Below are 20519 nucleotides of genomic sequence, written 5' to 3' on the forward strand. Positions count from 1 at the left end.
TCCTTCCAAAGAACCAGTGGAAGAAAAGAAAGTTGTAGGTTTTTCCTAATTTTAAAACACGCCAGGAGGGATGAGCCGTGGGTTCCTGCCCCACTTGCTGAGCAAGCATGGACACTATCCTAGGATGGAACATCTCCATTGCAGTTAGAAGCAATAAGTAAATCAGCTGGTTGGGAGCAGAAAATCTGCAGTAGTGAGCTCTCCTTATAGACAGTGAACAAGTGGAAGTTAACAGGAATGAAACGAATACACGAAGGTCCAAAAAGTGAGGTAAGAGAACAGAATAAGGGGAAAGGCCTAATCAACAGAAGTAGGGTGTCAAGGAAGAAGCAAAAACAATCAGAGAAATAAAAAAAATAAAAATTGGTGCTTGCCAGAATACCTGAATACTACAGACAAGTAATATGAAAGGATAATGAAGTTGAAAGTGCAGCTACCATGAACTTCATGTATGTTTCCTGACCCATTTACGTTGTTGCAGCTCCTCCCTCAGCCTTTCCAGTCTGCTGGCTTGGTAGATGGCACAAACATTGGGCAGTGCCACGGTTTAGAGAGCAAAGATAACAGCAAAGCTGCAGAGAGATTCAGTGGATGCTACTGCACCACAACATATCACACCATGCCAGAGGGAATCCTGTGACTGCCCTGGGCAGAACTGCCCCTCCACACCTCCCAGAGAGCTCAGAACAACCTGTCTGCACACAAAGATAGGATTTCTACGTGCTATTTTCCTTCCTCAGCCTGACCATTCTCCCTAAAGGGAATACTCCAGGGTGGTGAAAAAGCAAGCGGTAACCTATTCCTGTGATGCGTGGAAATGGAACAGGTTGGCTGTATAATCAGGGAATGATCTCCAACCCCACAGCTCAAAGTATCCTGACCAACTACCATTCTCTCTAATGCTTATGTGACATTTCCCAGGTCACCAGTACTTAGCCATGGAGATCCTGTAATCCATAGGATTACAGGCCAGGTTGGATGGGGCAGTGGGCAGCCTGATCTAATGGCTGAATTAGCATTTGGCAACACCGCCCACAGCAGGGCATCGCAGCTGGGTGATCTCACAGGTGCCTTCCAACTCAAGGGATTCTGTGATTCTATGAGAAGGGCTCAAGTTGCACCTGGAGAGGTTCAGGTTGAACGTTAGGAAAAACTTCTTCACGGGGAGGGCAGTCAAGCAGCGGTACCCAGGCTACCCAGAGAGCTGAAAACCTCATCCCACCGCCCCGAGAGGTGCGCCGAGTCCCTCATGGACCCCGCAGCACCCCACACCCCGCGCCGCTCCCAACCGCCCTCTAAAAGAGCGCTACTACGCACGCGCGGTTTTCAAGCCCCGTCTAGCCAATCCCCTCCCGCGCAGCTCCCTAGCCCCGCCCCCTCCCTTTGAACGCCGATCTCAGCCAACCCCCGCCGCTTAACCGCGCGGAGCGGCCCAATCGGCGGCCGGCGCCGCGGAGGGACGGGGCGGAGGGGGCAGGCATGACGCAGCGAGTTTTTCCTCGCGGCGCTTGGCGCCGGCTCTCGGCGCGGCGGCGGCGAGGTCGCCGCTCTGGCCTGTGACGCGTGACGCACAGGTACGTGAGGGGCCGGCGAGCCCGGCGGTCACGTGGGGCGGGCGCTGCCGCCGCTGTTGCCGCCAGGCGCCGCGGGTCCCGCGCGCTCGGCCCGTCGCCGCCGCCGCCGCCCTTCCCCCTCGCCGCATGAGGCTGACGGCGCTCCCACAGCCGCCCGCCCGCCGCCTCCTCCTCATCCGCCGCCGCCGCCCTTGATGTGGTTCGGGGCCGGGCGGGGGACAAGATGCCGCCGTCCAAGTCCCGCAAGATCGCGATCCTGGGCTACCGGAGCGTAGGTGAGCGCGGGGCTCCGAGGGGAGCGGGCGGCGGCGGCGGCAGGTGCGGGGCCGGGGCGGTCCGAGCTGCGGGCGGGAGGCGGCCGGGAGGCGCCATGGCGGCGCCGCAGAGCGCTGCGGGCCCGGGGCCGCGCCGCCGTGCGCCTCTGCCCTTAATTGGCCAGGGGGTGGCACGGGCCGGGGGGAGCGGGGTGAGAGGGGCTGCGGGCGGTGGGACGGGGGCGGGGAGCTGGCTCGGCGCTGCCGGGCGTCCTCCGGGCTGCGGGCTGCGGGTGAAGTTCCGCGTCCCCTCAGTCACGGCCCGGCCCAGGGCGCACCGCGTGCCCTTCGCTCCGATTTCTGCCCTTTTCCGTTCTCTGTAGACGTGCGGCGATGGAGGATGAGCGTACGGCTCTCCTCAGAGAAGGAGAGAACTTCTCGGTGCCGTCCGAAGCCGGGAGCGTTGCGGCATCCCGCAGCGGCCGGCCTTCCTCCTGCAGTCTGCGCTGCCGAACGGCCCCGCCGGCTGCAGCCTCGTGGGGCAGGAGCGGAGCGGCCGCGTAGTGCGGCTCTCGGCATCGATCGGCTTAAAAGCGTAGGTCGATGTTAAGGATAATGCGCGGCTGGAAAAGAAGCCGCTGTAGGGAGATGGTGCTCTGCTGTAGGAGGGTTTTGGCTGTAAGTGAGTGATTTGTCTGCGGTCACGCACTCGGCACGAAGGACCTGTAACGACGCCGTTTTCTTTTCCCGAGATCAAAAAAGGTTACGTGAGCGCCGGCGTTTCTTAGATGCCGTGTGCATAGCGGCAGCCTGGCTTCAGGGTGAGGTGGTGGAAAAACGGTGCTGTGTCTGTATGGTGCTGGAAGGGAGCAGCCAGCAGGACGTTTGTAGTTTGCACGGAGCGGCTGACATGTCACAGTCAGCCTCAGAGTTTGTCTTGTTACGTTTTCCTCTTTTCTTCTTTGATCACTGATGAAAAGCGATGGGCAGTGTGAGGCGGTGGGAGGAATGCTGTAAATTTGGCGCTTTGGGCTTTCAGCTGTCAGAAGATTGGATGGTCCTGGGGCGGATAAACCAATGAGACTGACAGCACAGCATATAGACACTGTTAATGCCGTTGTGGATGTGACCCAGAATGCTTTGGGTGATGGTGCTCGTGTGGATGGAGGTGGGCAGAAAGTTACCTCCTGCCCGTTAGGATGTAGTGCTGTGCTCTTTCACCTGCAGCTTCCCGAGACTGGTGCGGTTTGGGGTCTTGTGGGACGTGGTCTGTTCCATTAGGACAGCTGGTTGTTGTAGACACATGGAAGAAAAGAGATGTAGTAGTTTGCCTTTTATTAACCTTGACAAGTCTGTTGCCTTGCTTGTTCTTAGGTACAAATCTTACATGTTAAAGCCACAGAGTTACTCCTCTTAAGTATGGGAGCATTACATTTCTAGGCAAATATTTACGTAAACATTCCAGCAGTAGACACGAGCTGTTGGTTGTACCATCATGTAGGGCTGGCAGAAAAACAAGAAACATAGACTGTGAGATGAAGGTTGGGTCCTTTGTCCACCCAAGAGTGCCTTGTAAAGTCCAGGAGAGTAAAGGTATGGTTTGGCTTCAGATAGACTTTCAAGTAAGTCTTGACCTGGTATGGCAAGAATACCACTTGAGCTCTGCATAAAAGAGAGGATCCCATCTCTTTTTAAGAGAAGAGGAAATGAGGGCCATTACTTGTGGGGAAAAATCACCCTTTGAACAGAGCTAGTTTTCATCAGGATGGGGAATAATTCCAAGATCCGAAGGGCTGCTGAAGGCTCCTGAGCTTCCTTTTATAAATAGGGAACTGCCATTAACCTTAACCTTAGCTTTGACCCTGCTGCTCTGTTATGCTGTGCAAGCTTTCCAGCTCTATGGCTCGAGTGAAGCTGAGGTGAGCTGGGCTGTGGGGTTGGGTGATCTCGTAATTTGCATATAGAGCACGAGATGAGAACGATTAGAAAATGGCGACCTTTTCTCCCTGTTCAGTTCTGTGCTGAAATAACCGAGCTGACACGTTTCAGGCCGTGAGCTGTTCCCTGCAGCTGATGATTCGACAGCTTTGCGGCTCTCTCAGGCTCTGAGCAGCACACATGGCATCAGGCAGGCACGTGCCCCACGAGGCTTTGTGAGACACGACTCTGAGTATTCGCTGGCTTCATGCTCAGCCCTTGGTTTTCCCTTGTATGAAACCATCCTCTTATCCCAGCGATGCCAAACAGCGCAGGTTGGGACTGCTGTTCTGATGGCTGTTGGTATAGAAGGTTCAGGAGCCTGCTTGTTCCAATCCACTCCCTTATCTTTCAACACTGCCATCAGCCTTTCCTGCGTGAAAGCAGCGTGTTCTGCTGTGGGAGTGATCCCAGCAGCCTACATCCTGGGGCAGGGAGATGCAGAGGAGCATTGCCAGGAACTTCAGGACCTGTTGGTGGGGAAGGCCAATTGTTTGCACACAGCATACTGGTTGTGGCATGAAGCTAGACAGAAATCTCACAGGAACATTATCTTTGGGTGCTTGAATGGATCTAAAAAGAAAGTTACATTGCATTATGTAAGCATGCTAGTCCTGTATAAGGTTCTGATAGAAGTAAGATGGATTTTTAGCTTAAAATTGGATTGTTTGCTAATAGGAAGAGTTTGCCTTTGAGTGCTGCTGTCAGTGAAGTGACCAGAGTGGACCAGCTACTTGAGATCTGATTCCAGAAGAAGGCTGTCCTGTGTGTGATGGAGCATATGATTTCATAAAGTTATAAAACAAAGCCTTCACTAAAAGGAATCGTCATGTTGCCCTCGTTGTGTCCTGCTCGTAATTCGTTATTTCTATTTATGTTTGGGGTCTGTGGAAATGATTCAGCCAAGACTGAGGTACTGATGTCAGGATGGTCACTGTTTCTTTAGAGCAGTGTCCACTCTGAAAAGCAGTACGGAGTTGTCCAAAATGCTTTGTAGTCTCATTGGTTCTTTTTGCTCATAGAAAGAAAAAGATGCATTCTGTCTGGGTCAGTGAGGTTTCCTAGGTCATTTTGTACTAGAGCTTATTGCTGGAATTCTCTGTGTTGTGGCACACACACTTCAGCACATCCTTGAGGGCTTAGAACCTGGATGGGGCCCTGGACAGCCTGAGCTGGTGGGGGCAGCTCTGCCCATGGTGGGCATTGAGCCTGGATGGGCTTTGAGGTCCCTTCCAACCCAACCGTTCTGTGATGTAAGGTGAGCAGGGAGGCGCTGCTTGGATCGTCTGCTTCAGTGCCAGGCTGCTATCATTTGTGTTTTTGCAGCTGATAGGACTATTGCTGCTGGTGTTTGGGAACCTGCATTGTATAGGTGCAGACAGGTGAGCTGGGAGTGCTCCCTGCTCAGTTTGGAGTCAGGTTCCTGGTGGCTGCTGCGTACCTTTCATCTTTTCTGCAGTGAAGCAGCACTTTGTGACTTTCAGCTTCCTCTGTTGTGTAGGTGAAAAGCGGTCCGTGCTGCACTTCTCAGACAGAAATAGTTGTGGTCTGTGTTTGCAGTAGGCAGGTAGCAGAAAAATGAGCTGAGCCGAATCACCTGCCATATCTCTAATACAGATGTGTAATCATTGACAGTGATTCCTGGCTTTGAGAGCAAGAGTTACTTGAATATTGGGCTTGTATTGTCAAATGGGGCTGAAGCTTTGCTGTCTCCTGTGGAAGATGGCCTCTTACCATGGCGCCCTGTGAGGGTCCCTCTGTTCCTGGGCAAAGGGAGGAGGTGATCTGGGAGGCAGCACACGGCTGTTAGGTGAGAAGGAACGAAGAAATGGGCACTGTGGCTCAGTGCAGTTGAGTTTACAGGATCAGCAATGTCTGCGATGTGGGGAATCATTGAGGCTGAGCAGGAAAATGGAGCGGGTTGGGATGCAGCCGGTGGTGGCAGTTTGTGCTGAGCCGTAGGCAGCAAGCAGCCAGAAGACCTTCCCAGTGCTTCCCTCCTTACAGCTGCACAGCATTGCTGGCTGGAGCAGGCACGGCAGCTCTCATTGCATTCCAGGGCGCTGCTGCACTCTGCGGTGATCTGATGGCAGCAGCGGTAACGGCAGCAGCGGGGTTATGTGAGGACGCTGCTCTGGCCTTAACTCTTTGCTTGCCTGCTCTGCTTTCTTGTAATGGCAACGCTCACAGGCTTTGCTGGGCAATTGGAGCGTTCTGTCACTTGATTACTCAACTGAGACTTACAGTTGGCAGGGGAAACCAAACAAAACGTAGATCCTGCCATTTCTAAGCTATGAAAAGCCGAAGCCCTTCCTTCAGATCCATTACACTGCCCTAAGCACAGGCTCTGGAGAGACAGGCACCTCTGCGGTATGTGCTGCCTGATGTGACCATACACCCAGAATGAGGAGAGCAGCCTAAAGCAGGGTGACCCAATGGCTGTGGTCAACCTCCTGCGGCTCCTGAAGATGACATTCAGGGATTTATTACAGAACCTGTTCGATTTAACTCTGTGTTTGGTCCAAAATCTCAACAGCTTCTCTGTGGGATCTTCATCCAATGTTGTGAATGCTGCATGAGTCCCAGTGAACCCGTCCAGCTGTCAGCCTAAATTACTATAAATCAGAAGCTGCAAGCTTGCAGTGCGGTATGTAGGAACACGGAGCTGCCCTTGTTGGCTGTAAATCTGTCTGCTTGAGGACTTTGGGTTTTCTGGGGCCTGTAATTGAAGTGAGCAGCAAGTTTGTTGTGAGTGTGCTAGCATGAGAAACTGAAAGGTCTCTCCTGAGCTGGGGGCGGGGAGGAGGAAGGGTGGCTGCTCTTCCAATCCTGATCAGGAAATGGGCTTTTGGTTACGGTGCTCTCAGAGATAGAGCAGGTCCTGCACATGGGAGGAATGTGGAGGATGTCCACATTGTGTCACCTAACAGATCTCTGCATGGGGCCTCAGGTTATTAATCTTACTGGATTGTAAGACCCCCACTGGAATGTGGGATGTTTGAAACTGAATTCTCATTTTCAGACCTCTGAAGTACAGTGGATGCTGAATTGTTGTTTGAACAAAGGATGCTTTATATAGGACTTAAACAAGGTAAAGCATGGGGACAGGCTTTCTGGACAGGCTGGCTTGCTGGGCTGAGGCCAGTGGGATGAAGTTCATCATGTCCAAGTTCTGGGTCCTGCACTTTGGCCACAACAACCCCAAGCAACATTGGGGGCAGAGTGGCTGGATTGTGTGGAAGAAATGGACCTGGAGGTGTCGGCTGATGCTTGACCAAGTATGAGCCAGCAGTGTGCCCGGGTGGCCAAGAAGACCAATGGTGTCCTGGCTTGTGTCAGAGACAGTGCAGCCAGCAGGAGCAGAAAGTGAGCATCCTCTGTACTCAGCCCTGGTGAGGCCACACCTCAAGTGCTGCCTTCAGTTAAAATAAAATTCGTAGTTGTGTTCAGTCTGGAAGCATCTCCTGCATTTGAGGATTACAAGTGATATACAGTCTGCTTGGAAGTTGTGGAAATGCTCAGTGGATCAAGGGCGAAAGTGCAGACTGTGCCAGGGAGTCAGGATCACCGCTTCCCTCTCTGATTTGAAAACCTGCAGAAACTAATCAACAGGCTCTATTGCTTTGCAGAGAAACCTTTGGGTATTTTACAGAATATCCATTGCCTGCAAATGTCCGTTGACTCCTCATTTAGGTGTAGGTGTTCCTCAGCACTCTGGCAGCATAGGAGTGATTCAGAAGTCCTTAACCTGTTTGGATGCACAGGTTCTTCCTCAGCTCGCCATATGGAATTCCATCAGTGTACACGCAAATGGTAGATGCCACATGGAGGATGTGGCATGAGGGTGGTGAAATAGAGTAGATAAATGGATGTTGTGAGTTCCTCAGAGCAGGTGGTGGATTATTAAGCATAAAGTGCCAATCAAGACCAGGAGAGGACAAGCGAAGAGCAGCTTGTGGGTGCTGGGAGGTCCTGCAGTAGGGAAAGCTGGGACTTCTGGGAATTCCTACGTGAATTAGAACATGATGAGGAAATTTATTGTTATTTAGTTTGGATGAAATCCTTAACAATTTGTGTCTAAAGGCCAAAGATGAATCTTTTTTTAAGGCATAGGACTAGATAAATGATTTCTGAAGGCCTTTTAAAGAGCAAAACACCCTACCGTGTGATGCTCAAAAGCCTCGTCCAGAAGAGCTGCAGTGCTCGTATCTTAAATAGATGATAACTGAAGAAATGCTTCATCCCCATTATGGAATGCTTTAAACAGTGAGATCTTTATAATCTAACATTGATGCATGAGGGGTTAATATTTCTGGAATGGTTATATCACTGTCCTTAAGTTAATTTGGAAAAAGCGGGAACGCATGAGTGGTCTGCAGTGTGTGGGTGCCTACATGTGCCAGTGCAAAACGAAATGATGCTATTAATGTGTCCCTTGACAACATTGTCTCCTGAGTTAGTGGGATACATCTGTCTGGCTTCAACAGCTTGTCAGATTGCATTGCCAGAACTTCCTTCAAGATGTCCGACCTCCTCTAAAGGTACTCCTGCTACATGAAGGAGAGCTGGGATGCACAGTGTGTAGGAGAATGCCAGGAAATCTGTCCTGCAAACTGACAGAGCAGTCCAGCTCTTGATGTGAATGCAGTGGGGTATGTTTTGCTTTAAGTCTACCGTCAGTAACAAATGTTTTGATGTTCTAAATAGTGTTTCAGAATTACCGTTTTGAATTAGGTCTGGAAGTTTCTGCTTGGAAGCTTGAATGTCAGCTGACACTGCTGCTTCATTTTTGGCACTGCTGTTCTCTGCACGGCTTCCTTGGGGGATGAGTGTTTGTGATGGTGCTTTGCTTCGGCCACGTGGCTTAGCATGGTGAAGGAATCCTAAAGAGAGGTGTTGTGTTTGGAGGAAGGAGTTAGTCAATCTGTTGTTGGTTGGTAAACTTGAATCTAGAAATGGCTTAAATGCAAGACAAGCAAGTTTGTTTCTCTGAGCAGAGAGGCTGAGCCCTCTGACCGTCTCAGAACCACATTCTTTATACAGCTTGTCTCACACATAAAGTGTTTTCCTGCTCGCCCTCCCTCAGCTGCAGTTGTGTGGTGGTGGGGCAGTCCCAGTGCAGCTGGCTGCTGGTGCTCCTGCATGTCGTGCTGGCTTCACTTCGGTCAATGCAAACCACTTTGAACAAGTGCAACTTAATGTTCCTATAGAAAACTTAGATGATGCCTTCTCTCTTAGGATTTCCGGGCAAAAAGACTGTGATCTGAAAAAGCCATTATCTCATTTATAATTTATAGACAGTGATGGTACTGTTGGATATACCTCTGTTTAATCTGAAGATGATCATGTGAGCATCCTGCTATGGCATTCAGCTGCTTACTGGGGCGTGGGCTGTACGAGCTGGAGGGTGGTGAATAGAGAAGAGCACAGGATGAGTGTGTGTGGAGCTGGCTTTTAAGGGCAGCCTGCCGTGGGAGAACTTGGAGCTTCTTTCAGCATGTGGAAACCAACAGTGAAGACGGGTTGTTTTCCAAATACGCAGGCTGAGGGTGTAAGCTGCTTCTGAGAGGCTTTGCTGTACCTACAGGAAATCTCAGCCCTTGACCCATTGGCCTGCAGCAGTTCAGGTTTTACCCGTTTCTGCCAAGTGGATGTCATGTACTTAGCTCCTTAGATACTGTTTAGACTAGACTTGAATTTATGATTAACTGGATTAACTTAAGATTTAACTGGCTAATAGCGGAGTAATAGCCAGCACCATGCTTTGAGAACGTTATTTGTGTAGGGATGCAAGACTTGACAAGGTGGATGTGTGTGCTGCTCTGCTCTGAAGGTGGCCTTGGTGCTGGAGTGCTGCAGGGTGACCCCACTGGCCTGTGGGGCTGTGCTGGACATCAACATCTAATATTACTTATTACTAATATTAGCAATACTAATATTATTACTTAATACTATATAATATTATTACTTAATACTAATATTATACTTAATACTTATACTTAATACTAATATTATTACTAATATTACTTATACCATTCCTTGCTGTTAACAGAGGTTTTCACAGAATCACAGAATCACCCGGGTTGGAAGGGACCCCAAGGATCATGTAGTTCCAACCCCCCTGCCTAGCAGGGCCACCAAACATACACATTCAGATCAGGTTGCCCAGGACCCCGTCCAACCTGGCCTTAAACACGTCCAAGGACGGGGCATCCACAACCTCCCTGGGCAGCCCGTTCCAGGGCCTAACCACTCTCCTAGTAAAGAACTTCCCCCTAACATCCAACCTAAATCTTCCCTCCTTCAACTTAAAACCATTTCCCCTAGTCCTGCTGTTATCAGCCCTTTTGAAGAGTTTACTCCCCTCCTGGGTGTAGGTTCCCTTCAGGTATTGATAGGCTGCAATGAGGTCACCCCGCAGCCTTCTCTTCTCCAGGCTGAACAAGCCCAACTCCCTCAGCCTGTCCTCATAGTGGAGGTGCTCCAGTCCCCTGGTTTTCCTTTGCTTATAGAGGCTGCTCTGGTATGTTGACCTTCTAGACAAAGTCCTTTCTCATTGAACTTTGTATATTTTATGGGGTAGGGTATATTGTATAGGTGTGAAGGATGGAACGTAGCACATTGCTGCTCCATCTGAATTCACAGAATCACAGAATGACCTGGGTTGGAAGGGACCTCAAGGATCATGAATCTCCAACCCCCTGCCACATGCAGGGCCACCAACCTCCACATTTAATATTATACCAGGCTGCCCCGGGCCCCATCCAGCCTGGCCTTGAACACCTCCAGGGACGGGGCATCCACAGCCTCTCTGGGCAGCTGTTCCAGCACCTCACCACTCTCTCTGTAAAGAACTTCCCCCTGACATCCAACCTAAATCTTCCCTCCCTCAACTCCAAACCATTTCCCCTTGTCCTGCTGTTATCTATCCTTTCAAAGAGTTGATTCCCCTCCTGTATGTAGGCTCCCTTTAGGTACTGAAAGGCTGCAATGAGGTCACCCCGCAGCCTTCTTTTCTCCATGCTGAACAAGCCCAGCTCCCTCAGCCTGTCCTCATAGGGGAGGTGCTCCAGTCCCCTGATCATCTTCGTGGCTCTCCTCTGGATCCTCTCCAACAGCTCCCTGTCTTTCTTGTACTGGGGGCTCCAGACCTGGACACAGTACTGCAGATGGGGCCTCACAAGAGCAGAGTGGAGGGGGACAGTCACCTCCCTGTCCCTGCTGGCCACCTCTCTTCTGATGGAATTCAGCTGTGTTACAGGTGCAGTCATTGCCTCTGCAGTGCCTGTACAGTGGATGGAGGGCTGGTGCTGTGACTTAGAGCTCCACTTCTTTAATAAGTGCTAAGCCTGATGGTTCTGATGTATGGAAAGGTAATTGAAGTAGTATACTGACCTTGAGCTTCAAGGAAGAGCTGGCTGGGAGCTGAGATTTGCTTCGTGTTGAAGCTGCAACTTTGAAGCCAGGAAAAAAAGGAATGCGCAGAATGCATTACAGCAAGATACACACGTCTTTATTTCTAATGACAGAATTTTAAAGCTGATTTAATGATGAAACAATGACAGGTACTGGAAGTGTCTTTGAAAGACATTTCATATTACACGTACCCTGCGATCCAAGGAAAGGTCAGCTTCATTCAGCTACCTAATTACCTGTCTGAGCTGCGTGTGCAGGGGAGGGCTTGGCTTCTGCCCAGCGCTGTGAGTTGAGCTTTATTTTGTGGGGGAAGAAAAAAAAAATCAATATGAAGTTGAGTCTTCTTCTCTAAGTGTGTCATAAACTGAAACAGTTGGGCCTGATTTGTCACTCAGCTTTTCTGCCTACAAAGGCAAAGAGCAGAGGTAACCAGACTGCACTAAAATACCCAAACTGTATCTTGTGACAAATGTTTCCTGAGGTTCCTGACTTCAGTGGAGACATGTGCCAGCAGGATCCTTCTCTGCAAGCATCTGAGGGTCATTTTAAAATCCCATTGTGATGTTGGTGTCACAAGGAAATAATGATGAAGTGAATGAAACTATGTCCCAAAGCAGATGTATATGCTATGTTTAAGTGATAATCCTTCGCGATCAAAGGTAGTAATAGTAGAATTAAGTTGTGTCTCAGTAAAACACAGCTCGTGGTATCATCTCCAGAAGTTTAGAAACTTCTTCACTGGCCCAGGTGTATCATTCCTGTAGTCATTAGAATGATTCACTGAGCTGTGTGGACGTGGTCAGCAAAACAGCAGCTATGCATAATTAGTACCTGGGGGGATAAAATGTTAATTAACATAGAAAGCTGCTAATGATGGAGTCTGAGATGAGTGATGAGCTAGTGATGAATTCTGCAATCCTTCCTATCTTGTGAAAAGACTTCTGTCCAAGAGCAGTGCTGCTGTGCCTGTTGCTGCCTGGTTGCACCTCACTGTGCTCTGAGAAGTCATGCTGTGTTCTGCACCTAAGCACCGTGTGGTGCTGAGTTGAGCTGGGATGTGCTGCTGTCTCCATTTTGTGCACTGGTGTTCCAAATTCGAAAAAAGACAAAGATCCCAATTCTCACAGTTAAATTGAACACCTCCCTGTGCTTCACAAAGACTTTCTCATGCTCAGAAAGTTGAGTGTAAATGTGCAGGAGATGCTACAATTCTGGGATGTAGTGGGGTTTATCTAATCTGATAGGGCTGACAGCATTTTATTCTGAAATTCACTGAACCTTTTTTTGATCAAACCTCAAGTGGTTGCTCTGTGGGTAGGAGCAGTTCTGCGCAGAGACAAACTTGCATAAATTGCTGGGTTTGTGGCATGGATGCATTAGGTGCTGCCAGCTGCTGGGTCTTTCAGAATGAAGCCAAGTAAGTAGGCTGTTCTGTGGAAAAAGATGGGTTAAAGACACCATCTGCATCTGTAAACATCTGAAAACCCACCAGAAAAGGGAAGTACGACTCCTTGCTAGTTGGCAGCTCTTAACCCTAGCAGCTGTTTTCTGACTGCTTGTGGAGCCCATGGCTTGCATTGAGAAACCCTGCTGAGATAGGAGTGCGCCATGGCCATCATCGCAGAGATGCTGAGTTTGGGACAGCTGCAGCTTGCACAATGCCCTGCTTGTGGAGCTGCTGCGTGCCTTGCTGGTGGGCCGCTTGCGTCATCTGTCTCCTGGGGGAAGTTGGCACTTGGGAGGATTTCAGCTGGGCTTTCCTTCTGTCTTACAGAGGAGGATGTGGGGAGGGGAGGGCAGGCACCCCAGAGGTGGTGCGTCCCCTTTTGAGTGCCCACATGTACTCAGTTGTTCACGTTGTGGGCGAATTGCCTGGTGTTAGAAAGCTCAGATTTTATGGGTGGGCCCAACAGCCCGGTTCTTGTCCAAGGAGTAAAAGGGTGAGTGAAAAACTCTGTTTGGCAGTCGTTTTGCCTTGACAATTACAATGGTTACAGCTTTTTGTGAGGGTGGATAGTGATAGGACAAGGGGGAATGGCTTTAAACTGAGACAGGGGAGGTTTAGATTAGATATTAGGAGGAAGTTTTTCACACAGAGGGTGGTGAGGCACTGGAACAGGTTGCCCAAGGAGGCTGTGGATGCCCCCATCCCTGCAGGCATTCAAGGCCAGGCTGGATGTGGCTCTGGGCAGCCTGGTCTGCTGGTTGGTGACCTGCACATAGCAGGGGGTTGGAACTGGATGAGCACTGTGGTCCTTTTCAACCCAGACCATTCTGTGATTCCATTCCATGGTGTTTGTAGCTGTTTGCTCTGAGAGCACTGATCAGAATGTCCATGGTGTGCTTCACTTTATTCAGCCAGTGGTCTGGTGTGCGAACAGAAGTAGGACAGGTTGTTCTCTGAAATGGTGTTCTGTCTGGAAACTGCTGCTTTTCTGTTTTGACAGTAGAAAACGCCTTTCTTTACCACTCTAACATAAAATCATAAATAATGAATCATCTATGTAGATAGCCCTTCCCATACTTCTGGACGAGCTATGAGTCCCCTGGGACTCTATTCCAGGTAACATAAGTCCATTAGTTCAAACTCTTCTCTTTCTCCTGGTTCTTCAGGGATGGGAGGAGTGGGAGGTGTGGAGGGTTTTGCTTACACTTGTTTGCCACAGACTAGCCAGTGCTTTGAGTTACAGTAACCAAGTGTGGCTGGAAGAGTCACCCTGTTGCCTTTGCTTGATGCAGTGCAGAGTTAGAGGTAATGGTCTGTAGTTGCACCAATGTAGGTTCAGGTTGGATATTAGAAAAAAAATTTCTTCTTGGAAAGAGTGGTGCTGCAGTGGCACAGGCTGCCCATGGAGGTGGTGGGGTCACCATCCCTGGAGGTGCTCCAGAACCATGGAGATGTGGCACTGAGGTCCATGGGCATGGTGGCGGTGGGCTGACTGTTGGATTAGTGGTCTTAGTGGTGTTTTCCAACCTTAACGTTTCTGTCATTTATTTCTTCATAGTAAGCTTAAACTCTCTTGTGTTGAACAGAGATTCAAAAGATTAAACCACAACCTTCCTCCAGTAAGATTTTAGCAAGTGCTTTTTCACCTGGAAATCACAGCTCTGTCAGTTTGAGCTGCTCCCAGGGGACTTTGCCTTGCTCCTGCTCAGTGCACTTCTTTTGGTTTCAGCGGATGTTTATTTCCCTAAAACCTGAAGACAGGAAAGGTAGTATTGTGGAGGATAATATGAGGAAAAGCTTAGCAAACTGAAAAGTATTTGCTGTCTATTCCAAATGAGGGCATATTTGAGTGGAGGTTTTTTTGAGACATTCACCTGTGAGCGATGGAGCCATTGCTGCTGGTGTGAGCAGCCTGACATCAGAAGCCCATCCTATGCTGAAGTATGCTTACAGTGTTGGTGCAGTGGGATTGCAGCATCTGCTGTGCCCTCCTCCCTGCATGGCAGCTCGGGGATGCAGTCAGCCCTTCTGTAAGAACACGGCTGCGTGCAGTTCCTTGGCCCATGCCTGGCAGACCGTGTATTTATGTTGTAATTCTCTGAAAATGTTGCCTGATCTTTCTGGGGAAAGAGGAGATAAGAGTTCAGTGGTGACCTTAATTCTCCTCTCTTTCTGTAGTTCAAAGGCTTGGAATAAAACCTGTGGGACAAAGTTCAAGCCAAGCTGTTGTTGACATTGGCCTGTGTGTTTCTTGGACATGGGCTGAGACATGGCACCGGCACTGAGCTGGGTTTCATGTTTCTGGTGCCCACTTAGGAAGCCCTGGCTTAGCAGGACACTGCTGCTGCTCTTACCCATGTGGTTTGACTGACCCCAAGTCTGGGGAGCTCCCCTGTGGCTCCTGCAGGACAGCAGGGTACACGTTCTGGGTACACGTGGATGGGTTACAGGGAGCCTTGGTACAAAGCTTGGGGATGTAGGAAGAGAGTGGTGGAATATTGCTGTAGTCTTGTTTGTTTGTTTGCTTCCTTCTTTTTCACTGCTAGGAGGAAAGCAGTAATTAATACAGCTGGATGTTAAATGCAGCACTGTCTGTTGGCTCTGACTCCTTCCTAGGGCTCTGTTTCCAAACTTAGCACACGCAGCAGCAGACGATGGCTTTCGGTTTGGGATCTCTCTTAGGGGGAGAAGTGTTGGGCAGTCAGCTTGTGCTTTTCTGTTCTACATATCTAAGTTATCTAGGAACTCGATTTTAAATAAAGCAACTTTCAGAATGTTGTGTGCTGGTTTTTTGAATGAACTTTTTCCACTGCAGTGTATTAACGTAGCACTGTCAGAGCACTGCCAGTGGACAACGGTATCGAAAGCAGTTAAATATGGGAAAGCAGTTTTACCATAAACCAGTTTGTCCCAAATATCTGTTCTTTATGATGTCATTGAAGTACTCCTGAGCAGGATGGTCATGATTCTAAATTCTAACTTGAGGTCATACTTTGTTTATGTTTCTTGCTGATGGGAGTATGAAGGAGTACAGAGCATGTACACATCCAAAAGCAGCTAACACACTTGGCAGTCTTTATAAGGGTATATTTATCCAGTAAACAGCATGTAATAGGATCTGGTAGGTTCCCAAATGTGGAAGATGTGCTGTAATGGAAATTGTGTTAAGGTTATGGTAAAGCTTTGAAAAGTCTTTTCTTTGCAGAGCTTTAAAGTTGCTTCTTACGGTCAATGTATGTGACTCACTTTCATTTACCATCTTGTAAAATCTTTCAAGACTGATTTGGTTCTGTCTGAAGGCCTTGTTTTCCGTGCAGTGACTGAAAATGATGTCTGGTTTTCCTTGCTTCTGGGTGGACAAACCTTCCAAGCAGAACAACTCACTGAATTTAGTTCTGTGAGGGTTTGGCTCTGCAGCTTTTAATTAGTTTTAAACTGGAGGAGGCATTTAAATAGTGCTGTTGGATCAGCATTAGAACCGAAGCAGAACACGCTCTGAGTAGCTTTTGCACTATTTCTGATAAAAGTTTAGGAGACCCAGTTGCTAAATTTAGGGATGTAATTCTAAAATAGGTCACTTGTCATCTGCAGTTTACATGTACCACACTGCTCATATTGCCTCATCTAAAAGTGTTGCTCTGCCTGCTACCAGGTATAAGGGGGTGACAGCTTGAAGGCTTATTTTAGTACCAATTGTCTTTTCCTTGCTTTGCAGGAAAATCTTCACTGACGATTCAGTTTGTGGAAGGACAGTTTGTTGATTCCTATGATCCAACCATAGAGAACAGTAAGTACATAACTGATAAGCTGCTCTTCTGTAACTAACTGTATTAGAAGTCTTTGTTGTAATGTTACTATGTCAGTGATAATACCAGCTCATTACTTGAACAGGTAAATGCACTGGATGTTGAGCCCCTGTCTGGAAGTTGGAATAAAGTAATCAGCAGAACGAGGTTTTTGATTTATATCATAATAATTAGCAGTCAGTGGCCATCAGCACATTTTACTCAGGATTATTTTACTGGATAGAACTGAACCTCAGATACTACTTTTTGAAGAATCTCTTGCTTTGCTTTAGCAAATCAAACTGGTTAATTTGTTCCTTTGACCTAAATGATCTGATAGTCTATGTATGAATGTTCAAACACTATTATGATGAGGTGTTTTATTAGAATTGTAAACAAGGCTTGTTTTGAGATGCATCAAACAAGGTGTCTCATGCATTAGATTTCATTATTATAAATCTTACCATAGAATCATAGAATGGCTTGGGTTGGAAGGGACCTCAAGGGCCATCAAGCTCCAGCCCCCCTGCCACATGCAGGGCCACCATTTTAACATCTCTTGGGTCAGGTAACTTTTCATTGTCTGCACTTTACAAATGCAAAGTTTTTAAAGTAAACTTGTAGATTTCTGTAGATACATGGGAGTGACTTAAGAAACAGGGGGTCAGAGGCTGTCTCTAAAGTGTGGAGAGTGCCTGCATGTCTTGGTTTAGGATTTTGGCACATTGCTACGAGACTGACTCCTTACAAACTCTTATCCACAGAAATATATTGGCTGTAATTGGTGCTCTCCAGCTGTGCATCTATCACTGGCAGCATTTAACTGCGTGTACTCATGTTAAAATGCCTCATACAGATTTACTTTCTACCTGGTTTTGGTTAGAGTCTATGTTTTTCCACTGGGTTTCATTACGTATGGATGGATGATTCATTTGTAGGCGAATTCTGCACGTATTTGGCTCTTACTTGGCACTGCTCACTTAATATGAAGTGTGTTGTGGCCATGAAAACTGAGCAGGGGGCATCTTGAAAATGTCATCATTTTGTGTGATTCCTTTGTATGGAAAACAAGCAGCATTATTATTTTGCTGGAAGCCTTGTGATCTGTGGCATAGCTGGAGAAAGTTGCTTTCTGAAAGGTAGAACTGAAGGGCCCTTCTTCTATCAGGAGATTTGTTGCTGGGGAGTAGGGGTGAGACCTAGAAGATATGCCCTGGGGATCAAAATAGCAGGAAGCCTAGTATAAAACCATTCTTCTGAATGGTCTTTCTACATTTTTCTTAGGAACAAGTGTAAAATGTAAGTCTTGAATTAAAGGATGTGACTGAGTATTCTAGTGGCTTTGTTTTCCAGTGGAAAAAACCTCTACCTTCTTTGGAAGGGGCACAGGGAAAATGAGCTGCATCAAGTTTCACTCAATGTACAGAAAAGTCAGCACTTCTTCAGTGCTGCATTTTCCTTTGCTTCTATTACATTAGAACCAGAAAAGTTAGTTTATCTAAGCTAATAAGCACGTTGAATTCAGTTGCTTCCAGTAAACTTGTGCATCAGGAAGGGTAACTCATAGCATTTTGTGGCAGCAGTGATGGTGAGTTAATTGCTTAACAAAGTAGAATTTCCTCTTCCTAATGTCCTAACAAGAGTGACGCTGTGATGGGTGGCTGTTAGTGAGGCAGCAGGGTGGAGAAACCAGTGGGACAATCACTTGGGAAATGGTGGCAAGAGAAGCAAAGCCATTGCAGAGTAGGAGCACATGGAAGGAGCCTGTATGGACACTGAGCTGGATGGACACAGACTTTCTCAGCTCTTTGTGGAAAAACAGAGGAATTTGGAACTCTTAAACTGGGATCAGCCAAGAATCTTAATTTGGAACTCAAGTCAGAAGGAATAGAAAACGAGAATGTGCACACAGATCCAGTATTTTTTGGTACAGTTGTCGTTAAAAGGGTGTTAGAAAAGGAAGGGGGCTGAAGGCATGCCAGTGGTTGTGAAGGCAATGCGTGTAGGTTCACATGGTTGGCTAAAGGCATCCTTAAGGCTCAGCTGCCATGTGCATGAAGCCTTGCAAGGGTGACAGCATTGTGCTTGGAAGCTGCTGCTGAGCAGTGTTCTCCAGGGCTGGGCATGGGGCTCTGCTGTGTTACACACCTGCTGCAAAAGCTGTCCTGGTGATAGGCATTGACTTGGACTGAAAACAGTCAGAAAGGGTTGCGGAAGGTGGTAACTGATGTGCCCTCATGAGGAGGTTATATTTACCATTCAGTAGCTCTGGGAAAGGTTTTATACTGCTCCCCTATCTCTGCTCAACAGCGCTGTTGATCTGAAGGTCTGTGTGTGCCTGGCTCTGAATCCTTAGCACAGTGGCTTGTTTTCACAACAGCTGCCATTTGAGCAGCATTTGCAAATCTTCTCATTCATGTTTGTGTCAGTGAAATAACTGATCTTAGGCAAGCAGTAGTCAGCAGCCCATGGAGTTGCTGTGCAAGTCACACTGCTTCTTGGCTGTAGCAGCTGCTGGGGCTGTGCTGTGCAGTTACAACTGCATCAGAGTGGGTTTGTGCCAAAGGAGGAGGCTTTCGTGGTGCTGGGAGTCTCTGCTCTGGGCTGGCAGCTCCTTGCCCAGCCTGCAGTAACTGCCCCACAGCTTCTCTTCCGTGATCTGCTACCCATTGCTTGGTACCAATGGTGATGGTGTTTCTGCTTGGTCTATTCTGGGCTTCTAGAAGAGCTGCCATCTGTCCCTGTCCCTTTTTAAATATTAACTTCATGATGCTCTTGTACCTACTTTGATTGCAGAGTGCTTTGATGTGGATGGGAGTTGTTGGGAGTCTGGAGGGTGCTGTGCTCTGGCACCTGTAATGCACTGTGTCGTCTTCATGTTTGAAGCACTGATGCTGCATACAGCAGCCCTGCATGTTAACATCTGTTCAAACAACAATTTGTATCAGCCAAAAAGCTATTGTACATTGTTGCTTCATAACCTTGCAACCTTGTGCCGTGGTGCCAGCAGCTCGCTGACTGCAGTGTGCAGGCACAGGTGCTAACACAGCTGTAGTGCTGGGACAGGTGGGGTATGGTTGGTAGGAGCTCTCTGCGAAGCTTCATTCGCACTGCATGTGTTGCTACTGTAATGGTGCTGTGCGTGTAGACACTTGCTTTACAGAATCATTAAAATCATTAAGGTTGGAAAAGACATGCTAAGATCACCATGTTCAACTGCTGGCCCATGCCCACAGTGCCACATCTCTATGGTTTTGGAACACCTTCAAGGACAGCGACTCCCCCACCTCCCTTGGCAGCCTGTTCCAAACAGCAAAATGTGGCTTTGTCGTGTTTCAGTTGCTCCTTTTCATGAGCATGCTTTGAGTGACTTAGGCAGGCTGAATCCAAGAGTTTTGGCTGTCTTCAATGTGGAGCTAGCCCGGTGACTTGAGGTAATATGTTGTGGAGGTGTGACAGAGCAGCAAGCACTGGGGGCAGGAGGAAAGCTGGTGGAGCTCAGCTTCAAGGAGACGCTGTGCGAGAGTCAGGAGGTGTGAGCAGAAGCTAGCTGGCACAGCTGGATGGAGGAGGACTGCGCAGCTGGATGGAGAGGAGTCAGCTCTGCTGCAGCTTGAGGATGAACGTTCTGTGGTCAGCACAGCGCTGCACTGCTGGCTATTTCCCCAGTAATCCTTGTGAGGAACGAAATGACTTCCTCTGACCATTAGCAGCTGGGAAGACTGCCTTCACCTGTATACAACGCACACGTAACCAATGTGTGTGTGCTGCCCCGTGATCTCAGGCTGAGGGCGACATGAAGCCCTGGAGCTCAGCTTGCGTGCTCTGGTTGGTATGCGTGGTACTCAGCAGCACGTTGTGCTCCACGAGCTCTGACACGGTTTGCTTTTGCAGTTGCATAATGCAGACACTGAGAAAGGTTCCTCAGCTTGCAGTGTGTTGGCATTTCATAAACCCTGGGAAAAGCAGCAGTTCTCATCTCGTAGGAACCGAATGTACTTCCTGACTAAGGACTGAACAGACTGGTAGCTGCGGCGAATGTGCAAGTACTGTGGGGAGCTTCAGC

At 48.5% G+C, this 20519-nt stretch overlaps 1 protein-coding gene across 3 annotated transcripts in view; it reads left to right on the forward strand.

Annotated features, from left to right (window-relative positions):
• Positions 1–1696: 1696 nt before the first annotated feature.
• Positions 1697–20519, forward strand: part of RHEB (Ras homolog, mTORC1 binding) — a 31897-nt gene continuing 13074 nt past the window's right edge. Inside the window, exons 1-2 of one of the 3 annotated variants that reach the window (XR_006181778.1) lie at positions 1697–1849; positions 16384–16455. Coding sequence is in view for 2 of the 3 variants with exons in the window: in XM_042888375.1 (XP_042744309.1) it covers positions 1798–1849; positions 16384–16455 (124 nt within the window). In the remaining variant the exon portion in view is untranslated. The remainder of the gene's footprint in view (positions 1850–16383; positions 16456–20519) is intronic. The other 2 variants (XM_042888375.1, XM_042888374.1) reach the window with 2 other exon arrangements.

Source organism: Lagopus leucura, unplaced genomic scaffold, assembly GCF_019238085.1.
Source record: "Lagopus leucura isolate 7727_CA_CO unplaced genomic scaffold, USGS_WTPT01 Super-Scaffold_100157, whole genome shotgun sequence".
Classification (NCBI taxonomy): Eukaryota; Metazoa; Chordata; class Aves; order Galliformes; family Phasianidae; genus Lagopus; species Lagopus leucura.